The 25,666-nt window shown below is 38.1% G+C and overlaps 1 protein-coding gene across 1 annotated transcript in view; it reads right to left on the bottom strand.

Moving 5' to 3' along the window:
• Positions 1-25,666, bottom strand: part of iars1 (isoleucyl-tRNA synthetase 1) — a 60,549-nt gene that overhangs the window by 13,168 nt on the left and 21,715 nt on the right. The window contains exons 12-25 of the mRNA XM_085456878.1: positions 23,122-23,213; positions 20,628-20,726; positions 15,166-15,292; positions 13,117-13,190; positions 11,136-11,330; positions 10,764-10,850; positions 9,753-9,836; positions 7,911-8,055; positions 5,591-5,711; positions 5,271-5,362; positions 4,774-4,851; positions 4,116-4,237; positions 1,499-1,601; positions 621-704 (exon numbers count right to left, since the gene is read on the bottom strand). Coding sequence (XP_085313004.1) covers positions 621-704; positions 1,499-1,601; positions 4,116-4,237; positions 4,774-4,851; positions 5,271-5,362; positions 5,591-5,711; positions 7,911-8,055; positions 9,753-9,836; positions 10,764-10,850; positions 11,136-11,330; positions 13,117-13,190; positions 15,166-15,292; positions 20,628-20,726; positions 23,122-23,213 — 1,503 coding nt within the window. The remainder of the gene's footprint in view (positions 1-620; positions 705-1,498; positions 1,602-4,115; positions 4,238-4,773; positions 4,852-5,270; positions 5,363-5,590; positions 5,712-7,910; positions 8,056-9,752; positions 9,837-10,763; positions 10,851-11,135; positions 11,331-13,116; positions 13,191-15,165; positions 15,293-20,627; positions 20,727-23,121; positions 23,214-25,666) is intronic.

The following is a 25,666-nucleotide window of genomic DNA, read 5'->3' as shown; positions in this document are numbered from 1 at the left end:
AAGACAATGGGGATTAGTCTGCAAGCCTGTTAAACACCTGAATTAATCCAGCTCACACCTGAATCGATCCTCACTGTCTAGTAAATAAGCACACACTGACATTGGTACACAGAAGACTTATGATATGCTCTTAAAAAAGAAAACATGCCTGTGATTGCACTTTGCAGTTGAGAAATGTGGCAACTAAGGTAGATCAAATGTTAAATAACATTTAGAGGCATGTGCTTCGCCCCTCTTTTTGCACGAAACGGACACTGAAATTTCAATTACAGCTAAAGATCCAAGTAGTGTGTGAACATGTACTCCCTCTGATGTTCATCCCCTCTATCAAATCAACAGCAGTGGCTTTGGAGTGTAAACACGGTTCCAGGGATGTTTCTCTTTAGATTATAAGTTAAATAGTACTGATCAAAGCACAGCAAAGCAACAGAATTACAGGCTGGGGAAAACCTTTGCAAGAAAGTGACAAGAAAATACCCCCTCCAACAGTGCATGAGTAAAAGCAAATCAATCTCCCCAATTTACCAAAAAACAAAACAAAAGAATGCAATATGAATACACAATACAATATAAATGTTTGAATGGTTGGGTGTTCTATTTACTTTTTCTAATTTACTTACTTCAAGTATGTATTTCTGCAGTGACTCAATGTCCTTCAGAGCCTCTGGGTCCTGGTGGATGACTACAACCTCCTTCAATGGGTACTGTAACACAAACCAAAAAGCTAAAACCAACATTAAAGAAAAAGCATGCACAATGCAAACTAGCATACACCTTCAGCTACATTTAGATAATGTAGCTGTAAAGTAAAATACCAATTCATCATAAACCTTGTTACAGTATGAAAAGTAAGTACATTTTGACACAGGGTCAATCTACTGCAATTACGAGAAAATGAGCAACAAAAAACAAAACTGCAATTCTTAAATCCTGTGTTTGGCTATATATTGGATCATTTTTTTTAAAACAGAACTTTCTATATAGTATTATTATTATTATTATTATTATTATTTACATTTGGACAATTACATCTGTTGAGTCTTCTATGATTTTTTTTTACCCAAATTCAATAAAGAATACTACTACCAAGAAAAACAAACATAATATGGGAGTAACTCAGGAAATGATCCAGCACCTGAGTCAGACATGGTCCATATTACATCACATCTGATGGAATCTGACTGTGTTTAAATTGTGTCTCTTTGTTTTTCTGAATTCATTTCTGTTTTTGGCAGCTCCAATGGTGCTTTTCAAATGAAGTCCAACATTTTATCTGAAAGAGCCCTCTTCATAAGCTTTCAATCACATCACAAGAAGGCAATGGATGAATCTACTGATAAACAATGTAAAATGTGCGTGAAAGTCCTGGAGAAATGAAGTACGTGATCATTGAGTAAAGACTCTTCTTGCCACATTTTAAATCATGTTTCCTATAGAGTAGATACCATGTAGATCCCAGTGGATTACAGAAGTGGATAGGGTCAAAATGGTAATCTACCTTGACAGGCAGGGTCTTCCTGTCTCTGATCACTCTGCCCAGCTCAATCACAGACTGCATCCGAGAGACGGCGCCTTCAATGCGCTTGTCAATCAAATTCTCCCTGTAAAAACAGAAAAAAATATTGAGTGTCATACTTTTCATGTTATCATATGCAGCACCGAGTGAGAGAATCAGTGTTTGGATAACTCAGTCTATTCTGTGACACCGGAGAGAATGAGATTAGGAATGGGAATACCATCAACTGAAACTAGAAGTGACTGAGCTCTGTTCATTTAAGCCACGTGACGTCAGTCTCCACTCATAACAATAACACATCCTCTTAGAATAAATATACATTATTCTGTAAAACTATGTGTAGGAAATTCTTGGGTGGACAGCAGCATTTTTACCGCTAAGAGCAATCCTCATCTTTCGTTAATGGTGATTTATGAAATTAATTGGATTATCTGTTGAGGAAAACACTAGAGAACAGCAGGGTCAGTACCGCATATATAAAAGACAGAGTTCAGAACCATCTATTTAGCTCCACTAATAAGGTACAACAAGACTTCCACCTCTGAATTCAAATTAGAGCTGTTCAGCCACTAATAATCACACATAATAGCAATATTATCCCTAACTATCTGCAGGCACACAGAACTATGCACAATGCTTGTTCATTTACTCGTGACTTGTGTCTTCTCAGTGTGCACGCCACATTGGAGTAAAACAAGAGGAGTGGGTGGCCAGGGACAACCAATCATTTAATGAGGTGATTGACGAGCGGCTGTTCCCACCAGCTGATTGGTAGCTGACCTTTGGGAGGAAGGTGAAGTACTCTCATTTGACAGCAGGAAGGACAAGCAGCTAATAAAGCATCAGCCCTGAGGGCTGCCTAAGTGACAGGGGAGATTATATGAACCATTACACAAACTATTTTCCTTATGCTAAATCAAATGGATATTTAATCACGTCAGAACTTTTTTATAGTTAAAGATGATGCAATTAAGTTTGGGCAATTAGAAATTCCTCCCAGGCATTACAAAACTGATCAGCCGCCAAGCCACAATTTTTACTGGAGTAATTGAAGTGAAAGGAAATGAAAAGAACACATTTTGTGAGCTATATCCATTCTGCAGGGCCGAAAATCAAGAAAGGGTCTGTGCAATTCTGCATGAATATTTCTCAGCCTCTTCTAAAATCTCTACTATAACACTGTCTAAAGACAGAAAAAGATATTACCCTAAAAACCCCAAACAGGATTAGACTCATTTTCTAGAGAAAACAGCAGTGAACAAAAAATTGAAAAAGTAACTCTCGATATCAAAGAGTCTTAGCCGGCTATTCCATTCAAATAGCAATTTTACGAATGATCAAGAATTGTTTTTCTTCTTTTAAAATGTAATGAGGGGCACATTTTTTAAAAACTAGGGTCACTGTGTTCAATATGTAAACAATCTAAACATTCAAAAATAAATGGATGAAGATGAAGAACAACAGGAATTAAGGGACAGAATGAGAAAAGCCTGGAAATTACAAAGAAAATACTGAAAACTTCTCCAAATCTACTTTGAAGAGTTAAGAGTTCAGTACAATTGTGATAAAGTACAGCCACACACTGTGGCTGACCCTGATTAGACTACATAAGCAGTGGATATCCTCTCAGAAAAGGAGCTAACACAAGTGTGCTTTTTGTTTTTGCTGCTGAGTGCCATGTGCCAAGAAAAGCCAATGAACCCAGTTGAACTTGGTTAGATTAAAATGGCTGAAGAACAGATTCAGATTCTTAGTTTACTTATGCACCTAAATTGCAGAATATACTTGCAGCTGGAGGTGGTTCCCCACATTCTTCAATCCTGTTTTAAAAGTTAAGTCATGCTAACCTGCTAGCCCACAGCACTTCCTCTTTTTATGACACCATGATGAACTGCCACTAGCAATGGTAGACCTTTTCTGCTTTCTGGGAAAGTTGCTGTGAGCTGGAGGGCCACTCTGACCAGAGCATGGTTCATGTGCTGCTATGCCAAACTAACCAAGACTGCACAGCAGAACAAGGACTACTGCTGCCAAGACAGAAGAGTTACTTCTGTCTTCTGTATTACTAAACGGTCAGCTGATTATCTATATGAAAATGTACTTGAATTATCTGTAGATGAGAACCTGATTTAGAGTACCATTTAATATTAATTCAAGAAAGGTTGTTCCTCGTTTCAAATCGTTAAACAATATCAGCAACTTGGATTTTTCATCAATTACCCTCTATTTAGCTCTGTCTGGATCTCCAACAACTATTGATAACTGGATCTGGAACTGAAGCTACTAAATGAACAGTCAAAGGAGCTTGCAAGCTCCTTTGACTACGATGACCTGGATGACTGAGAACCTTCATAGACATACTAAATGAACAACTTTTGTCCCGTTCTATGTGATTTCTTTTCTTTTTCTTTCGCCTGGTGTTTTTTCCCTGAACAGCAGTGACAAAAACACCGCAGAGCTGAGCGGAGCTCAATAGAGTCCCCTCGGCTGCGAATTCTGTTTTTGTCGTATCCATGTGATCTACTGTTGACAGTAATGATAATAAACACATTAAGTGGCAAAAAAATTCCTCTCAGATTACTGAAAGGATTTTTCCAACCTGACTTGAGGCAGCATGAGATAGTGGATGCTGCTGTTGTCCTTCTCTTCGACAGAAGCAGGGTCAATGAGGTGACGCAGATTTTGGTACATCATCTCGGTAATGAAGGGTGTGAAAGGAGCCTGAAGGGGTAAAAGGCAAGAAAGCAAGTACAGAGAGAGAAAAAGAGAAAGAGGAAAATTTATTGGATGAGTGACACTGTAGTTAATTTACATTTTTCAGACAAGAAGGTCTAAAAGTCAGAAGCGCAATTTTTATGTAGTTTTTTTCCCCCCTTAACTGTCGCTAAAGATCAAACAGAATTGTGCCACTGTGAGTTTACTTCTTATGTGATTCTCTTTTATTCCAACCATGGCTAATTAACTTGCATACCACACAGCTGATCTGTATTGATCTGTGTTAGGATTACTGATTCTTAGCAAGCCTCATGCCTCACATGCAAACATCAATGTGTTATAAATAAAAACTCCTACTACTCGTGAATTATTCATAGTTAAGTGTGCACACAAACACACCTTTACAATAGCAGCTTTATGCTTTTATTTCTTGCATACACAAAAGCACAACCTCACCACAAGAAATTTTCCTCATGCAATCTCTTCTCTCTCCCTCTCTCTCAGTCTCACACACACTAAAACACAGAAAGCGGATGACTCACCATCAGCCTGCACATGGAGAACAGAACACTGAAGAGGGTTTCCAGCGCCCACAAGCAGTCCTCAGTGCCACTCTCGCCCTATAAAGTTCGCATGCACATCAATAAGTTCTTTCCCCTTGGAACAGTAAAAAGATTTAAAAAATGCCCTCGCTGACATTAGTGCATGTGCCCTGAGTTGAAATGAACCAATTGTTCACAAGCATGGCTAAAAACGCACTTCTATAAAATGTTCACAGGTGAAGGATGTGTTAACGATGCTTTTAACAGTAGTTTAAATAAATAATTAATACTATTCATTTAGTAATTACAAGACTATATTCTGCACCAAATAAAGAAAATATTCTGCAGTGTAATAATATCTATTATCTAATATCTATTTTTGTATACAGTAATATTTTGAGTCATCATTTAGAGTTTAGTAAGAGTGATATATCATTTGCTTTCACCCACATCTTCTTTACATAAAAACAAGAACAGATTTAGAGCTGTGATCTCACCTTCAGGCGGCGTCTATTGGTCCTGACGTACCAGTTGGTGAGCATGTCAACAAACTTGACCAAACGAGGCACAACAGTGTACAGGCGGTAAGCTGTGACCAGAAAAAACTGTCAGTCTAATTACACTGGAAAGAGAAACATCATAAATAGTTGCACGCAAGACTTAAGGATATAAGAGTTAGATATAAATCTATTAATGGTGGTGGGGACTCAACCCCTGCTGGTTTAAGGTTAGGATAGGATAAGTCTCCAGAGAATTACGAGTCATTGTCACGTAAAATGACTGAAACATTTGCATGTGTTAAGAGCGTCTGTCTCACCTTTCATCTCAGCCTTGAAGAACTGTATGAGGGACTGCGTGAATGACTGAATCCATTTGTCCATGATATTGTCGCTCTTCTTTGCTGTGTTTTCATTGTATAGGAAGTGAATATTCTCCTCCTAAGACGGAAATACATACAGCCATATATATAAAATCATTGCTCAAGCACAGATGCAAATTAATGCTATTTGGTTGTCTTACAAGAGCATGAGGTGAAGAATTAGAAAACCTGCCAAAAATATGCTTCGTGCATCAATAAGAAAAGTAGAAGCAGCAGTAGTTTGGGCCGCCACGCTTACAACTCAGTCACAGAATAAAAATAAGATGGGAGTCTCCTTGTGACCAAGGAAAACCTGTGGTTACCCACTGATTATGCTGGGTGTGTTTTTTTTGTTTTGTTTTTTTTGCTGTCAAAAACAAACTGCAAGTAGTTTAGCCCAGAGGTAGAGCATGTCACACCCTCAACCTCTGGGCAGTTCAAGGTCATCACACCAGTATCCTGGTGGGAGACAACCTATCTCCAAACAATCTTGGCTCGACTCAGATTGACTGAAATCACACTCTGACATGCTAGTGAAGGTTTGTAAATAACTTCTATTTAATTTATAAATGCAAACAGACTGCAAACATGTTGCAAACAATCTGAGCCTGCACTAACAAGCGCAAGATGCCTGCAACATGTCTCTTTGCCATAATATTCCTATAAAAAGAAAGGTTATATTTGAATTAAGCAGTTAATGTGAATTTCTGTGCATACAACTGGCCAATTCCTCAACAACAGATTGCACACAATTGCAACAGCAGACCAATAGATGACTCACTCCTTTTTATTGCTGTTTCATCATCGTTCTATTGCTGTCTTGGCGTGCCAAAGTCACTTTGAAGATGCCAACTGACTGCAAGTGGTCGCAAACCTGGCCTCCTTTTTTAAGTCACCACTTTAAAGGCAAAAAGAACCAAAGCTCATAATATGCGCAGTGCGAACTTTTTGGTCATGCCACAATCTCCAACCATTCCACCTCTTGTATAACAGCAGCATCATGGACCACATTTTTTTAAACAGGTATAAATTGCGTATGAGCACAATCCTTAAATAGAGCTCATAGATGTGGTTAGTTTTATGGGTGATTTGCAGAAGTTGTGCTGTTTTCTAAACTGTGGCACAGTCAGTTGAATAAAATAGTGGTATATCAATTTGAACATGCTGATGTGTACCATCTACAGGGAAGGAAAGCAGTTGCTGCTGTAGTTTAGATACCCGTGCCATCTCCATGCACAGTGTTATAACAGCAGTTGGCACTGACAAATCAGAAAGATATTAAGAGGCAACTGCTTCTCTGGACAAGTATTATACAGACTCTTGTTTCTGACTGTAAAGTGCCTAAAACAGCCTGATATTAAAATGGTTCAAGAACTAAGATCTGCTCTTTACAATTTCTAAGGTATTTTAAGCGTTTTGGCATTTTTAAACAGACTTGACAGCAGATAGATTGCAGGGAAATGCAGTGAGAGGATGCAATTGCTCTTAATCAAATATGTTGGTGTTCATGGGCTCTAAAGTTTGAAGACACACAGGTGCTGCACTATTTCATCTTTTTGAATCTGAACTTTTAATCAACTCATCCCATTAACAATAGCTTAATAGCACCTGAGTTAAAAATTCACAGAACCCACTGTTGATGTCAGTCTAGCTTGAAGTTGCACCTTCATTCATGTTTTTTTTCTGGCATTATTGGGTTCTGGTTTTAAACTTGGATTTAAACTGTACTCCATGACTCTCCCTAAGGACTGCAAATCTAAAAGTCATCACGAACAAGTGGAGAACTGGCAAATCGCATAATTCTCCTGTCTTTTTTATATTTAAACTTGGTTATTTCTTAAAGGCAGTTGCAGGTAATTACTATTTTCTTAGGAGCACTATGCCACATAAAGCTACTCTCAGTAAGTATCCCATTATTAGGTAAGTCAAGATACTGAGCAAATACAAATGAATAATAATAATGTTTTTTTTATATAAATATGCACAGCAGAATCTAGCTTCCAAGTTTTTCAAATTAGGCTGAAATACCCAGCCATCCATTAAACACTAATATAATATAACACTATATATAATACAAGTTAATACTGCAGACTTTGGATTAACAACAACAAGTTTTTTTTTGTGCCAGCAACAACCAAATAATAATTCATTGGCAGATATTTGTAGGAAACCTACGTATTATGAGAAAGTGCTGTGGTTTGTGAAGCAGAAAAAGCTAGAGGAACACTGCAGGAATTGTAAAGATAATGAGTCTGACTTTTGTTCATTGCAAATGTACCTTCTGTAACCTTTGAACATTCTGCACCAGGAAGCGATAGGCATTATACCATGGCAGGAAGACATCCTTTAGCACATCTCGCACACCCTCCTCTTTGAAACGCAGGTTCTCTGCTCTCACTACAGGAGAGTTGATGAGGTACAGTCTGCAGAGAGGGACAGTGGAAGTGAAGGAGGTGGTGAGTGCAGATCAAATATTAGCGACTGACAATAGAGAAAACAGAGAGTATACAGGTACTGAATAAGGATAACCCCAACCAACCCCTGCTGATGGCTTGACTCCTTCACAACCATCTCGAAGGTTTACAGAGAAGGCAAATATCCAGTGACAGTTCTCTGGATGAAAGTGCCTCATTAATGCCACTCGTTACTACCAAAGTATGAAAAGAGTTTCACTTTTGAAAATCTATCTTTCTCAGTTCCATTTTAAATACACAGTGACTTTCATTTACATTCAGTCTTTCTAATGGTTGTTATTACACTACACAGCTGAGGGTCATGACTTTATGACTTACATAGAACATGATGCATGAAATTAATTTTCACATCAACAATATATGCATGATGTGACAGTTTTTATTTTAGTGTATTAGTTCATGTACATCTTGGCAAAGATGCCAAAGCTGATTTATGGAAACCAGTGAGCTATCTACAAGCTGAACCAAAGCTATGGTTTAATAAGTTTGATTTATGTTCATTTCTGTCTTACGCCACTTTGGAAGATCAATATTTGTGGATTAGAGTGTGTTCTTAAAACCTAACACAAGCGATTTTCTTTTAAAATTCTGTTAAGCACATTAAACACACACCAGCAGCCAATCAGTGTATGGAGGTATGAGCAAAAGTCTCTAAGCAGCCCCATCAGCTCCCAGCTGCACTGACAAAAGAGTCTGAGTTTTGTCCAAAACACAGTTAAAAATGAAAAAAAAAAACTCTCTATAAATGCTAGGAAAACATTATCGGATACTTTCTGAAAAGTACTAAAATAAAGTTATGTGACAGTGTGCATTTTCTCAATATAAAGTTGCACATGTCCATCCTGAAATGCTTCAAGGACATTTTGTCCCAAAACCTGTTTTTACCAGCAGCAACCATCACAGTGCAAATTAATTTCTTGCCTCCATTAAAGCCACAGTTGACAAATAACGCATATTAGTGTAATATTCTCTGGCAGGCATCAGCACACTGATGGACATTTTTTTGGGGGGGTTCTGTAAGCAAGCTGAATGATGATGAAACTTCACGCAACAAGCAATGAGTAATTTTAATAGCAGCAACACTGAGATTCATTTGGAAGAGAAAAAAAAAATACAGAATAGGCAGAATCTCCGACTGCTAAAATATGTAGGAGACGTAGTTGTCACTACTCAAAAGTACTAAAAAAAAAGTCCTTATAGTCTGTACATCAGTCTGCCTTTTGAAGCTCACTACACCATAATGGTTATACTGTAAGCACTGATTAAAGCCAGAAAAGTGAAAAATGAAGGTCTCAAATAGAATCCAATTGTTGCCTTTTTCCTCTTCATTTTAGCAGCTCTCTCCCCATCAGTGTATATGTGAGCATATGGTGCGGCTGCATAGTGGTTTATTCATTAGGCCATATGGCCATAGTGCTCTTCCTGCTCGGGGCAAAGGAGAAAGAATGTATAAAGAGGGGCATTTGTATGCATGTAATGTGCATGAGTGTGTGTGTAATGTATGTAGGAGTGGGCCCATTTGTATTTAAGCAGACAGCAATTCAAACTTTTTAAAACAAAAACACAAGTGAAGTTAGCCCACACCCTGCCACCGGCGCACACAAGCACTCACGCTTCACAAACACACACTCGCTCACAGAGCTGACCTGAGGGCATCAGCTCCATAGCTCTGCACTATCAGTCCAGGATCTGGGTAGTTCTTCTTGCGCTTGCTCATCTTCTGTCCATCGCTGTGGGATTGAGACAAGCAAAGTTATTAAAGCACGCATGCATTAAAGTGTATGTTGGAAACCATGCACTTAATATTCAAATTAGTCAAGTCCTTCCAGGTCAGTAGGCCAGCGAACATAGAGCTGCACTTAGACCCCAAGGCTGCAGAGAAGCAGCGGGTCTGAAGCCTAAATGCTGCATACACACATCACGCTGATTAAGAGTAAAAGGGGAGAAGAAAAACAAAGATGGGATAAATAGGGGGAAGAAAACTAAAATAAAAATGGTGGTAATGAGGTGAAGTAAATAGTGGATTTAGTGGGGGGAAAGCACAAAACACAATATGTGTTGGGAAATAGAAAATTTCTGCACAAAACGTGCAGGAAAAATAGCCCGGAATATTTGCTTTGTCAGCAAATCCTCTTAAAGAATGAAAACAAATATGAGCCTGCTACTGAATTTTATTCTGTTCCAAAGACCTCAGTTCTCCTCTGTGTACATGAAATATCCGTTGATTACTGGGAAAATGAATAGTGAGGTTTATTTGAGTCAGTCCCAGTTTTGCGATCCTGAAGCCATGATTACTCCTCAGTGCACAATTCTTCAGCTCAAAATCGCCCCAAGTGCGCAAACGAGTTTGCCATTAAGTCTCGAAAACTACACATTAGTGATGAGTTTGTGAAAATTAACATTTTAAGAAGAAATGAATAACTGGTATATAACAAATGGTATTTCAAAGTTATCAAATATCAGGAGACCCAAATACTTATGCAAAAAAGGTGTTATTCTTTAATTAAAATACATTTTACGAGCTCATTTAAAGGAGATGCACTATGTTTACTTTCATTAATTAGTAACAGCATATTTAGGGCAGATAATGAAGAAAATAAAAACGGGTCACCGTTTTGAGTAAGTAAACTGATGTTTTGTTAAGCAGACAGACTTACCTGGCAAGCACCAGTCCATTAACAATGACATTTTTGAAGGGTGGTTTCCCAAACAGGGCTGTGGAGAGCACCAACAGTGTGTAGAACCTACAGTGGGGTACAAAGACAAGTAGGTCAGGGAGACAATAACACAAAATTAATTTGTTCTCTTGGGTTGGACAGAGATTTTGAAAATTACACTCTTAATAATATAATTTCATACAGTTAAAAATAGATGTACATCATATTTCAGCAACACACTCATCCGAACTGTATTTCCATCTGCCAATGATCTTTTCTCATGATTTCCCTAAATTAAATTACTCAGGGAGCTCTCTATGTGTCAACTTCTTATGTGTCACTCATCAGTTCACTCATTCATCTTCAGTTTACCATCCTCTGGTCTGGTCAATGCCTTCAGCAATGAAGTCTGCTGGGAAACTGTCCTCAAACTCCTTCCTGTTTTCAAAGGGGTAGTGAACCTGAGCGTAAGGCATACTCCCACTCTCGAACCAGCAGTCAAACACTTCTGTGATCCTCCGCAGCACGCCCTTACCACGCCGTGAGGGGATTGTCAGATCGTCGATGCTGTGCAGATAAAGCAGAAAAAAAAAATTAACCAGCAGAAAATAAGAAGAAGCAATTACAGCTGGACTTCTGTTTCATTTTGAGTTTGGTTAGCATCACAAGGCACTTCTTAAACAGATGTGCATTACATGGAATAAGGTTTTGAGGCATTTGGGCTGCAGACCAGAACAAGGATTTTATAGGCTTTCACTGTTGAGAATGAGGTTTAAGAGGAGAACAATGGTAATATAAAGCTGGCTCTTACTGGATTAAGCTTTTTTATTACAGCTTTGGGTAAAAAAGGGTATAGAGTTTTCTTTTCTTTTTTTACTGGTTTACTGATCTGGTCAGATTCAGCCAATAAATAAAATTGGTTATTTTTTGATAAATTAAGCTAACCTGACACAAACAGATGCACCTGAATATTGTCTTAATTATCAAGTGTCAGATAGCAAGAAAGGCCCCAAAACCCGTTAAACATTTATTTATAAGAGCAAGAACAAAAAAACATTAACCCAGGACGTCCAAAGAAAAGTGGATTAAGCAGTTACATAAAAGGGCTTTTCTATTCTTAAGAAGCCTCTTTTTCAATTTACTGAAGGAAGGATGTGAAAAATAAGTGAAGTTAACATTTTCTGAGCAGTACATCAGCTCTTATTTTTGCAGGTTGTTATGCAATGCAGGCAAAAGTATAATCTTCAGTATTTGATCACGCCACATGAGCATCTTTTCATAGTTTTTGGTTTGTTTGTTTTTTAAATAAAGAAAATGATTTCTTTAAAAGGTACATGTTAAGGACTGGTTAGATCAGAATTAACTGTTGATGAACTATGTCACATCCATGGTGTGAGGCAAAATATTAACCTTGATTTCTATCATGAAGGGCTGGGGTGAAACTGAAGGGACATTTTGGCATCATCTGGCTCCACTCATTCCAAAAAGGTTAGATGAATATAAAAATAACATGCCAATCATATGCTATGGCCTTTGAAGTGACTGGATCTCAACCAGGTGCACACTAATGGGAAATTTTGGACCAACATGTTAAGCTAACAAATTCAGCAACCACCATCAAAATACCAGATGAGTAAAAACATCTTTTTGAGAAACTGTGTTAATTCATCTATTAGCGTTCAAGAGATTTGGAGAATCAATGCCAGGGTGCACTGAAGCTGTTTTAGTATGCCTCTAGGGCTAGTTTTTAATGATGCACCCACACTGAGTTGTACCATGGATCCAGGTTTTTGGGTCTTGAAAGATGAAGTGTATTAAAAGTCAGGTTATCTAAAGGTGTGCGCCTAAGGTTCTACTAGATTTTAAGTTTTTAGAAACATTGCAGACTTTTCAGACATTAAAAGACAACATCCAATTGACTGCTAAATGGCTAATCAGATATTCTTTAATTAGAGTCTCTAATCTTGAAAGCTGCTAAAATCATTCAGATTACTGTTACAAACGTCATGCCCTGCATAGAAAAACAAACATGGAAGCTTGGTCAAAGCAAGCCCTTTCTCACTCATCAATTAAAGATGGCCAGCCCTGTGGAAGCGATTAAAGGCAATTAGTAGATGAAGGGCGGAAGAGAAAGGTGATCTATGCACAACAACACCCGTCTGGTTCAGGAAGACAGGTCACATTCGGGGAATCTGATGCAGAATTGAAAAATAAACTTGCACAATGACACACACGACCTCACAAAAAGGTATCACCGTGCGTCGATTCCTGTACAGTCTAAGGGTGTGACTCACTATTACAGTAGTAACACTGAGTACGTGTTCAACTGGATAGCTGCTCATTTGTGACTTACTTTTCCCGATGCAAATCAGTCACTTTGATTCCAGTCAGCTCTTCTAGTTCGGCCATGGATCCAATGCAAACCACCTAATGAGTATCCACACACACAGAGCATATCTTCAGTAAGCAAAAAACCCCACATTCATTAAATTTTTTATAAATATTAGAAAGTTAATCAATTATATAACCAACTGATCAACAGAAGAACATCTCACTTACCAACTAAACATAATTTGATGCTTCTCTGTTTTGAGAATGTACCAACTTTCTTTTTTTCTAGCATGAAAAATTATTACTTTTGTTTTTTTGGTCTGACAAAGAATTCATCTAAATAAATTCAAATATTTCACACTGTCTGAAACCACACTTTAGGCCCTATACACCAGCCCACTGAAATAACAAAAAAGTGAATTTATATAAAGCAGCAGATGTAAGCATTAGATTAAGTGGATAGATGCAATTTTCTTGATGATAATAGAGCAAACAACCCAATCACTTTTTATTTACCGTGCTCCTTCTGTTCAAATTGACTATTATTATTTGGCATACTCCTTTATTTGTTTTCTTACAAATTTTAATTAAAGAAAAAAAACACTGCAGTTGTATTAAGTACAGCTATTGGCAAGCGTCACATTATGTTAGAGAAATACATATTTTTGTTGATTGCAGTATACAATACAGTGCATTTTGTTTAAATCACAGCTGACACAGTTAAACAACTTTAAGTAACAATTTGAGAGCTTTGGTTTTTAAAAATGTAACAAGTGCCTGTTCTCAATCCTCTCTGATAGCAAATTTTACATGTTTGTACTGTTGCACGGAACTTAAAACTAGGCCTACACAGCTCCCGAGTAACTTTACCTTCGAAAGTATGGTAAAGTGTGTTATCTGGTCTCCCCAGAGAGCTAACCTGTAGGCTCCGCTCTAGTTTTACTGGAGCACCAGGTAACATGGCCCAGATACACCACCGTCAAATGCAGAAGACAGAATGATAAAAAAAAAACATACCCAAAAAGCCAGGAACACAGAGCATCAGAACAAAAGAAAACAGCAATGATGAGACTGAAATTGTACTGAAACGTATAACGCTCGCTCACGGCTTCAGATTTGGGTGTGTCATTTGTTGCAGTGGGTGAGTGAGGGAGGCACCAGGGAGTGCGAGTGTTCTGGAAACAGTCAGAGCTATTTCCAGCAAGCAGGTCGCTGGCTGTCCCTCTTTGAGCCAGGGGACTAACACTTCATTTTTCAAATGCTCAAACAACCCAATTCTGACATCTCTATTTGGTTCAGTCTACTTCACATAGTCAGCTGGGTTTGGCAAGGAGCGTCCATAACAAAATGGACACTTACAGTCTGGCTCGCTTCTTCACTGTCTGCTTCTTTTAACTCATTCATTTATTATCCTCCCCTTTTTTCACCTCTCATTTTTCATTTCTATTCTGACCCCTCTTTCTTGCTGTGTTTTTCAGTAGCTTCTTTACCACCACCCTCTCTCCCAAAAACAGAAGCCATTTGTCTTGAAAGAGCTTTGAAGTTACCTCAACTGGCATGAAAAGAAACCAAAGACATTTTAGTTCATGATTATTTGCTGTTTACATTAATGAATTATTCATGTGTTGAGTTTATGGAGGCACTCTACAATGTGCTTAAGGGTAGCTAACTGCAACACGGAGTCGTGCTACACTCTCTGGCTTGACACCATGGTCACCTCGCTCTGCCATGCCAAAAAGTCTCTGCTACACAAGCCTCCACATACACAAATATTTTAATATGCTAAATCATTACAGAGAAACATTTTCACAGAAGCAATTTCTGAGAAGAACTGATTTCTGTAATATTGCAGCCCCAGTCTTTTCTATGATAAATAAAGTGACAGTTTAACTTTTCAATTATTGCCTCTGTTGCTTAGCCCAGATTGAACTCTGAGCGCCACCTCTTTAGAAAAGAAGAACTATCTTGGTATTTGGTAAGGACACAAAATGTGTGATAAAGTATAAAGACTTATCATCAGCATTAAGTACTCTATTAAAGAGTAAGAAGTGCATGTATGTGTTTTCCTGACCTCCTCAAAGTCATCGCTGACCCAGATGGGGATTGGTGTGCCCCAGTAACGGTTCCTTGAAATTGCCCAGTCGCGTGCATCTCTCAGCCAGTTGCCGAAACGCTTCTCACGCACAAACTCTGGAACCCTGCAGAGACACATTAAGATACGTTTTATAATTAAAGAGAAATACATAAAACAAACAAGGACTGTTAGGCCTCCATGGCCAACAACGGGGGTTTTTGCTCGAGATGACAGACTGCCATCATATCCTTGTTTAACCAAAACTAAAGTCTCACTTTCCCACTTTGCGACATACGTTAAGACATTTTTGATGTGCAAATCATAGATTTTAAGTGATATGTTTTCACAGAAAACATCCAAATAATGAATAAACATAATATTTTGAATACTTTTAGGATGAAAAAGAAATACACATTTGTGGCTCTGAATGATATATACACAACTCCCTCTGTAGACTCTGTAAAAAAAAACGTCAGAGTATAAAAAGGGAATGTCTAGTGGCTGTAACTGCTACTTGAGTAGGCTCAGAGTATTAAAAAACAAACAAAACAAAACAACTCATTTTTAATAAAAAAAATGTATTGTGACATTTATACTATAACATTTTTACACTTAATAGACATCGCAAGAAACTTAAGACATTATACATGTTGTCTTTGTATAACAGGTTTTCTGACAACTATATTAAAATGTGCAAATGAGGCAATGCGTCATTAAACACACTAATTAGCATATTAAAAAGGAAAAATGCAGTGAAATTGACGCCTAAATTAGTTCTTTTGATTTAATTTTGGGAAGCAATTCTTCACTCTTGCTGTTATCATTCTGTCGACCCCGACACTCGTTGCCCTCTCCACCCTGCTTGTGCTCTCTTTTTCACATCTCTTGTACCTTGTCCGTTGCTTTGAATGGTTGACCCTACGTATTTAAACTCATCCACCTTCACTACCTCTGCTCTTGGTATCATCACCTATCGATTTGTCTCCCTCGCATTCACATATTCTGTCTTGCTTCTACCATTCACCCCTCTTCTCTCTGGAGTATACCTCCACCTCTTCTGGCTCTCTTCCACCTGCTCCATACTCTCACTACAGATCACAATGTCATCTGCAAACATTATAACCTACTGAGACTTCTGCCTGACCTCATCTGTCAACCTGTCCATCACCACAGCAAACAAGACTGGACTCAGTGCCTTATGCAGTCCCATCCCTACCATGAACCCATCTGTCACTCCTCCTGCATATCTGACCACTGCCTCGCTGTCCTCATGTCCTTCAGCAACCTAACATACTTTTGAGGTCAGATACATGAGGTCAGACCTTGATGTTAGACGAGAAGGCCTGGCTTGCAGTCTGTGCTCTAATTCATCCCAAAGGTGCTCTATCATGTTGAGGTTGAGGACTCTGTGCAGGGCACCAAATTCATTCATCCATTTCTTTATGGACCTTGCTTTGTGAACTGGTGCTCAATCATGTTGGAACAGGAAGGGGCCATCCTCACACTGTTCCCACAAACATAGGAGCATGAAATTGTCCAAAAATTCTCACCATGCTGAAGCATTAGAAGTTATCACTCCAACACGTCTTAATTGCTCTAGGGTCCAGTAGCGGCATGCTTTACACCACGGCATCTGACAGTTTGCACTGCACTTGATGATGTAAGGCTTGGATACTGCTACTCAGCCATGGAAAGCCATTCCATGAAGCTCTCTGTGCACTGTTTTGTGCAGATCTGAAGGCCACATGGAGTTTGAAGGTCTGTAGTGATTGACTCTGCAGAAGGTTGGGCATTATGCACCTCAGCATCCACTGACCCCTTTCTGTGATTTTACGTGGCCTAGCACTCCATGGCTGAGTTATTGTTGTTGACTATGGAATATTTTGAAGCGTGTAAATTTCACAACTGGACTTGTTGCACAGGTGGGATCCTATTATGGCAGCATGCTGTAATTCACCGCCTTAAGAGCAACGAAGCATACTGCATGCATAGGTTCTTGATTTTAACACCTGCAGCCACAGAAATGATTGGAACACCTGAATTCAACAATTTGGATGGCTGAGTGAATACTTTTGATAATCTAATGTATATTAATATGAAGTGAACACAAAAGCTGTGAAGGACATTTTAACCTAAAATTATTAAGTCATCCTACATTTTGATAAAAATTCAACAGTTACTGAGCTCTGAGTTGATGAGCTTCCCAGCAACTAGAACCAGCAAAACTGATAAAAGTGTTTTCTACCACTTTGATGGTGTAGCCTGTCAAAGTGATGATCATATGTATACAGAGCCTCCTGACACACTGCAGTCAAAGACAAATCCGTTTTGTAACTAACTGTATGGCCTCCAGCAGGGAAGGAAATTTTAAGAGATGTGTAAATTAAATTTTAGACTTGTGAATATCCTCTAAGGTCTATTATATGGAAACTGTATACATTACTCTTCAAGACACAAACTTACCCATACCCTGTATATTACTGTGCAACACAGTCTCTCACAAGAAAATATTATTCCTTGCTGGCATCTTTACTACTCCTTTTTTTCAGCCCAGGATATAAATTTAAAACTGCCCCTTTATGAAGCTCAACTGCAAAGGTTAACATCCCCTCCGAGGCATCTTTCTCTTTTCTACCCCTTTTCTGCTCTTTCATTTTTATTTTGCCACTATCTCCAAATCTCTCCCTCTTTCGCTAATTTTTTTCTGTCCCCGTTTCTCGCCGCAGCAGTCTGTGTTGCTTAGGAGAACAGTGCAAGGGGCTATGGGGGGTGGGGATATATTGGCCTCAGGATCCACACGCTAAGCAAAGAGTTCATCAATTCCCATTTGTAGGAGGCATTTCTATTTAGGCTCCTAATATATCAATTTAATGATTTTTTTTCCCTTTTGCTGCTGCTGCTGCTCACCACCGCCCTCCATCCCTTATTCATGCTAAATGTAGAATTTAAAGTGTCCCATCTTGTGCTTGAGACACACAGAAGACTTATTAGGAAAAAAAAAAAGGGGGGGGGGGGGTGTTAAATAAGACAGAGGGACAAGGCTCAACTAATCAGTTCAAAGCTATGTAAAAGCATACTGATAACTGGTGGTTTGACTCGTTTACAAAAATGCAAAATAGTGCAAAGTTCTATTAAAATGATCGAGTGAGCTATTGAGGGTGTTCCCTGGCTATCACTCAGCTTTAGCTAGGATACGCTTTATTGGACCTCTGATCCTCATTAGATAACTAGCTAAGAAAATGCATGGATCAACAAACAGGAATATTAAACTGGAAGGCCGCAGTCACACAGGCCTAGAGACAGGTTGGTAGCCCCCCACACTCTCCAGACTTTAGTCTTTGAGCTGTTTTGAAATTTGACAAAAGTGTGATACAAACCAGAGCACGTTGGCCTAAATAAAAGTTGTTCAATGCACCAGCAGCAAATACATTTGTAGTTACTTTGAAATCGGTAAAGTCGTCGTATTCCATGCAAACTATGGGCAACTGTGGCAACCAGCAATTAAGCAAAGCAATCGCAAGGTTTTTAGTGTAGCACACTAGACTTCTTTGCAATCAATTTTTTCAATAAAGACAAATACTAAGAATTAAGTGTGCCAGTGAGCACATGAATGAATGAACTCAAAGAATACCTGAAAAAATGAAAGACAAAAAAAACACAGACAAGAAAGAAAGAAAAAAAATGAACTAGAAATATAATACTTGATTCTTAATGTATTTAACCCAAGTCTTTTCAGGCTAAGCTGATTACCTATTACGAAATAATGTGCTAAATTCACATGTCAGTGGCCGAGCTGTCTGCACCTTGAACCTCAAAAGAAATCAGCCACCCTTTGAGCATTCAAAAATTTAGTCGTTCATTTATTCTGACAGACGGGCATCTGGAGAATTCAAACCGAGCTCTCTGAAAAGACACTTAGCCTTTGTCTGAGCTGCACCATTTGAGATAAAATGAACAAATCACTTGGAGAATACATTAACTAGCACTTTAGAACTTTGCTTTCTCAAGTTTTTTTAAGCCTCTCATCAGCTAATATGAACTTTATATAGATGTATTGAACTCTACAAGGACTTTACTTTCATTAGGAAGCTGATGAGCTGGCAACCCTGACTGACAGGCAGACGGCCTTTATGGGACAAGAACTCAAGTCTGAAAATGGAGTCTAATAATAAAAAAATAAGAAGGTTATTTATATTTTTAATATGTATTTATACATAAAAATACATTTAAAATATCAACCTAATAAGAAATCTGCATAAGAATGCAGCCACACTAACACAGCCAAGTTAAAGTTAGTGTCAATGTTGCATGTCGTTCAAACACCTTTTAACTTTTTACTTTTTACTCCAGAGCTAAAACAATTTGACAGAAAATGAAAATTTTGATAAGGAGCTTGTTTAAGTTGCTTTTTGGGACAATGTTTGCAAAAAAAACAACAACAAAAAAACCAAAAAAAAAAAAAAAAAAAATGGAGGCTTGGCTTACAAATTCTTCACTATTTTCTGAGGACATAACTGAGTAACATAACAACATGCAAATAATAAACAATTTTTTTGTTTTAAATCACTTGCTTCAGCACTTACGATTATCTCAGTTGTGCTCATCTATAATAAATGCTAGTTTTGTTGGGGTTCTCATTTTAAACATGCTCAGTACATATTTGAAACGGTTTAAACACGTGTTGATCAAGACATATGATAAAGTTGGAGGCTGCAGTTTGTAGTGTGGTGAATAGTTTTACACTATAATCACAGGTGTTTCTATTAGAATCTTGGCCATAACTTATAAATCGTTAGAGTAGTCAAAGCAAGGATTATTCTACTTTACATAACCTTTAGCTAGATGTTCCTAAAAAACCTGCAACACTAGTACCTCTTAGATAAGGACCGTAGCCTTTAAAGTAGTGTGTGCGTTTGTCTCAGCTTCTCTGTATGTGTGTGTCTGGGCGTCTTCACCTTCCTAGCGGCTAGTCATTCATCTCAGTTTGACAGTCCCATTACTGGAGGCAGCTACTGTGGCTCAGAAAAGAGCATTGGGAGCACCAGGGGTAATACCACTTAGCAAAGCCATCATGCTGATGCCTACGTTTTCTCCATGTTCTGCCACTGCAATTAGCATCATGCTAATGTTTTACAGAAACCACCAGTCCCTGTTGACTCATGTTAAAAATTCCTTGAGAAAGAGTTTAACGCCATGTCAGATATAGAAAAATACCACAATCAAAACAACTTCTATTTAAAATCTAATTCTTTGCCATTCAAAACTACTATACCCAGTGATAGCTGCTCTGCAGAGACAGTCCAATAACTTGATTTAGTAGTGCAGAGGAGGGCTGTAATTGTTTTGGGACTCTATCTGCTGTCTGGCATGGTTTTTAAGAACACTTGTTTGGCAAGATGCTCGCAGCTGCCACTTCACTGTCTCCAAGCCAGTTATCATTTTTTCAGAAAAAAAGTTACCAATAGCATTTTCCATTGTTGTCCAGTAGATTCTCCACCATGTGCTCCACTCGGACAAACCAGCTGGGGACGGCTTTGTAGATGAGTGGTGTGTCAGATCTGAAAAAACAACAGCAGATTTTAAAAAAAGAAAGAAAAAAAAAAGGATCAAAGAGGCATACCACATAAACTTTAACCTTGTGTGGTGTTCATTTTTTGTACTTGTGCGAGCGCTTGACAGTGACAGTGTTTGGACAAAAAAAAGAACAAAGTAACAAATAACATATGTATGTATGCATTATTGTAGAGTCTACCTTACAATGTAAAGCGCCTTGAGGCGACTGTTGTTGTGTTTTGGTGCTGTATAAATTAAATAAATCGCATAATTTTCCTTTTGGTAAATACTGAAAATGAAAGACCAAAACACCGCACAAAGGTTAAAACGAAAACTTTACTTATACTCGAAAGTGTATTTTTATTTTGAAGTTGAGACATAAAGCTGTTTCAGGGTCTTAAATCAAACAAAAGGATCCTGTACAATACAGATAATATATTGATCTCATTTATATTTACTGTCAAGCCATAAAATGTAAAAACAATTTATCAATCTTTTTAAAATTATTATTATTATTACTTAAAAATATACATTTAAAAAATCTTCTGTAAAATACAGGTTTACTTGGTATTTCGTTATCCATTTTCTTTACAATAATCTGCTGTATTTATTATTGGATTTCTCTGGGTGACCTGATAGCTCAAAGGTTATGGCACATACCACATGGATCTCATCCTCTAGCTCAGAAAACCACCAAAGCACAAGTTTTACCTTTTAGGCAGCAAATAGTTCATCCAATAGTTACTTTGATCTCTACAAACTTGTGTCTTCTAAAGACTTAGAGAAAATATCTCTTCATATTTGTTAAGGTTAATTAATCTTGCTCAGGTCGCAGGGCAGCTGCTCAAAGTCAGAAAGTCACAAAGGCTAGGTTCACACTGCAGGTCTTAATGCTCAATTCCGATTTTTTGATCAAATCTGATTTTTTTTTGTCTGCTCGTTCACACTACAAATAAAATGCGACAGCAAACTCTCTGTAGTGTGAACGCTCAAAGCGGCCCGCATGCGCAAAAGAAGATGTCACACACAACGCGCTCTGTTTAGACCCAGAGCAAACAATATTGTTTGACTGATGGCCTTAATATAAAGACTTTGGACTTTACGTTTCCCAATTTTTGCTTTAAGTTATTTTGTTATTTACATAATAATGTAGATAACCTAATAATGATCCTTATTGCTGTTTTAGAGGAGCTGTGCTTCAAAGTTGCAGATTTCTGTCAGAATCTGCAGATTATACAGTACAAATAAAATGTTCACGTTTCTCCAACGTTGTCTTCCCAACAGTTTCACTGACATCTACACTGGATGGCCAGGAAGCGTTTGCAATGTCTTATCGGGCGCTTCTCCGGCACTGATAATTGGCGTCTGTCTCGTGTCAGTGACGTAAAAGACGGATTTAATGCGACATGACCGTTCAAACAGCAGTCGCTTTCTAAAACATCGGATATGTATCGGATTCAGTACCACATATGAAAGTGACCCAGATCAGATTTGAAAATATCGGATTTGTGCCGTTCACACTGTCACACCATGATCGGATATGGGTCGCATAGGGTTAAAAAAAAAAATCGGATTTGATGCGCTTTCGCCTGCAGTGTGAACGTGCCTTAGTCAATTCAAAAAAACAAAAACCCACAGACAGCTGTGTGTTTCTACATGTGCCTGATGGTTTGTACGTGATGTTGGACTTGCACAGAGCACAACAAAGCCAATGTTACAGTGAATACACTCAAGCCTCTGTATGAACACCCCTTTCCTGCATACTAAACATTTAACTTCACACATTCTACAACAAAATAAGGCCAGTGGCACTCAAAGAGAAAATATTTCATTGAGTCAGGCTTAACATCTGTGACAAAAATCTCCTGTGTCCAGAAGTTTGAGTTTTTCTTCAACTGGTGCTTTAAAATCCCCGTGGTGAAAGGCAAAAATTTAAGCTGTTAATTTGAGTGACACAGAAAAGGATGCTGGAGGTAACATTAGCTTTTCAGTTTGAATTCTGTACATGTCTGATTTACTCCATTCATACAATCCCAACAGAGCACTTAGATCATCAAACCACAGGCTCCTAGCACAACCTAGGACTCGAATGAAGTCGAGAGGCGACCGGGCCTTTGCATCCGTGGCACCCAGACTCTGGAATAACCTCCCCGTTCATATTCGCACTGCCGAGTCTATCCAGTCTTTTAAATTACGTCTTAAAACTTATTTTTTTAATTTGGCTTTTGATTCTGTCTAGTTGGCTGTTTTAGCTTGTTGCGTTGTTACCTATTGTTTGTTGTCCTCTTTTATTGTTTGTTTTAACTGTCTCATGTTTTATTGACTGTGAAGCACTATGGTCAACACTGTTGTTTTAATATGTGCTACATAAATAAATTTTGATTTGATTTGATGTCTCACCTCCAGCAGAAGGGGTAATTATGTTTGTAGGAGCTGGCATTGACGAGGCGACCGTTCTCCTTCAGCCACTTGATGATATTTTTGTCAGCATCCTGTAACAGAACCACCAAACATGAGACATTGTTTAGAGAATGCTTTATAGCACAGAATAGGGCTGAAGAGCCACATGTCAATGTCATATAGGGTCAAAGATTTCAGCTGGCTAGGCATGGACAGATGTGCGCATTTACACTTTAAACTACAGCCAACTGTCATGTCACAGCATACTGAAAGAGCCTGGAGTAGTACATCTGTACATCACAGCTGCAAGGTGAGAAGTTAAAAAATCCATGGAGATCTGCCAGTGCTCTTCAGCTCCTTTCAAAGTTAACTTTTATAAAATCACTGTAAGGTTTGCTCTTTGCACCCATGCACAAAAATTAATTAATCAATTAATGAATAAGCATCTAACAGTAATCACACTTCAGATCATGCAATAATTGTATCTAGTTGAATGAAAACTGCAGTGAACGTTTTGTGTTTTTAAGTACACTATTTGTGTCATATCGTCTTTTTAAAAAAACCTGCAGTACTGTTTTTTTCCACAATAAATAAATAAATATTACATAAATACAATATCTCAGCACTGTTAAACATTTAATAGTAAAAAATAAGTGGCACAATGTCATTTTATGCACTGTATAAATTGACAGAATTAAATCGAGTCCTTATTATCCTTATCCTTGTATATAGCATTCGTATTCTTGTATATAGCATTCGTATTCTATTTTTATCTTATTGTATATTTTTATTCTATTTTATTCTACTGTATATAGTATATTATTTTATTCTATTCTGTACAGCTGTGTACTGTATTTATTCTTATTGTATTCTAATTTTTGCGTCATAACTTTTGCACTGTCCACTTCCTGCTGTGACAAAACAAATTTCCCACGTGTGGGACTAATAAAGGTTATCTTATCTTATCTTATCTTATTACAGACCACAGAGAGTATAAAAGACAGACATAGCTTCTGGGCAAGACAATATATGTCACCGTGGAAAAGCCTTAAACGTGCATTGTATCAATCTATGACCACCAGATGGAGGTTGCAGCAAAACTTCTCGTCCTATACAAGTCTACGAGAAAACAGCTGTCTATCCTGGCCTCTGTAAACACTTTCCTCTTGACCTTAAGGGCTCAGTCACTCATTTTGGATTATAGTGAATAAAAAAATTAAGTCAATTTTGTAAATCTTGGTCATATCTGGCAGCAAACTGGAGGATTATCTGTGTTATGAAGCTGTGCATTCATTGGCTAATGAGAGCCACTCACTGGCTAATGAGAGCCACTCACTGGCTAATGGAGATCTACTGAGCATGCAGTTTCACAGTCTCTTCCCCTCCTCTTCACATCTACTGTTTGCTACCAAGAAGATGACTGCAGCTTCGAAGCTGGACTTCACAAACCGACAGGTGACAGTTGCGTCCATTTTTTATACTGTCAAGGTCACCATACAGTGGACAATAGTGAAATAATTTAAAGTTTAGTTCTATCAATTAAGGCTGCAGTAATTCATCGAGTAACTTGAATAATTTCATTATAGAAAGTCATCGGTGCAAATTTCTTTGCTTCGAAAGATCTGTTTAATCCACACCTCCATAGCACTCAGTTGTCACCATGTGAGCAGTTTAATGTGGAGCCAGAGTCCGTCTACACAAAAAGGATGAAGAGCAAAGAGGCGGAGCCTTTATTCAGGCAGGCACTGGTGTATTTTTAAAATGGAAACCTGTGAATAGTTCATTTTGAACAACTGTTATTTCTCATTAATAAGCCAAAAATACGTTTTTCTCCAATTACTCGAAAAATTGAAGAAATAATCGATTGAATACTCTATTACTGAAATAACTGATATCTGCAGCGCTACATTATATTATGCTCCATAGTATTATATCAATAATAACTGTCTCTACCTAACATATTTCACATATCCTAATAGCATGTTATTATGGGATGTTTACTGAGCAACTTTCAGTTTTTACATTTTATTTCTTAGAAGATTTTCAGTACACTTCAGGGCTACCATACCTTTAATACTTGGTGAATAGACCTTGATCAGGGGAATTCTCTGGAAACTTCAATATGAGTATGACTTTTCTTGCAGAAAATCCAAGGTAATTTTGCAACCAAGGCCAGTCTACCCATACAACTATGAAAAATGGAGCTCAGTGTTTATGGCAAACAGTCTAATATGGGGTCTTATCATCCCATATTTTATGTCCCTCTAGCCAAGTGCAATTCACAGGATGCTCATAGATACGACTTTTCAGCAAGTGCTTGGCAGGTGGCCGTGACCTCTTTGCAGAGAGTTCCCATGCCAGCCTCCCACCCCTCTTTCACCCAGGGATAAATTTTGTTGTGTCCTGACCCATGCTCATTAAAGCATGAAGATACACCTGTGATGTGCACAGGAAAATTGGCACTGAGAGAATGAAATAATTTCACCACCTGGCCAATTCAACATAAATAAGACTTAAGCAGTATGTTATAAAATTACTCACATGC

Source organism: Copadichromis virginalis, linkage group LG5 (genome assembly GCF_057382275.1).
Source record: "Copadichromis virginalis isolate Kocher_CV1m ecotype Utaka linkage group LG5, C_Virginalis_male_GT1.1, whole genome shotgun sequence".
Lineage (NCBI taxonomy): Eukaryota > Metazoa > Chordata > Actinopteri > Cichliformes > Cichlidae > Copadichromis > Copadichromis virginalis.
This window is presented reverse-complemented; position numbering and strand designations above follow the sequence as displayed.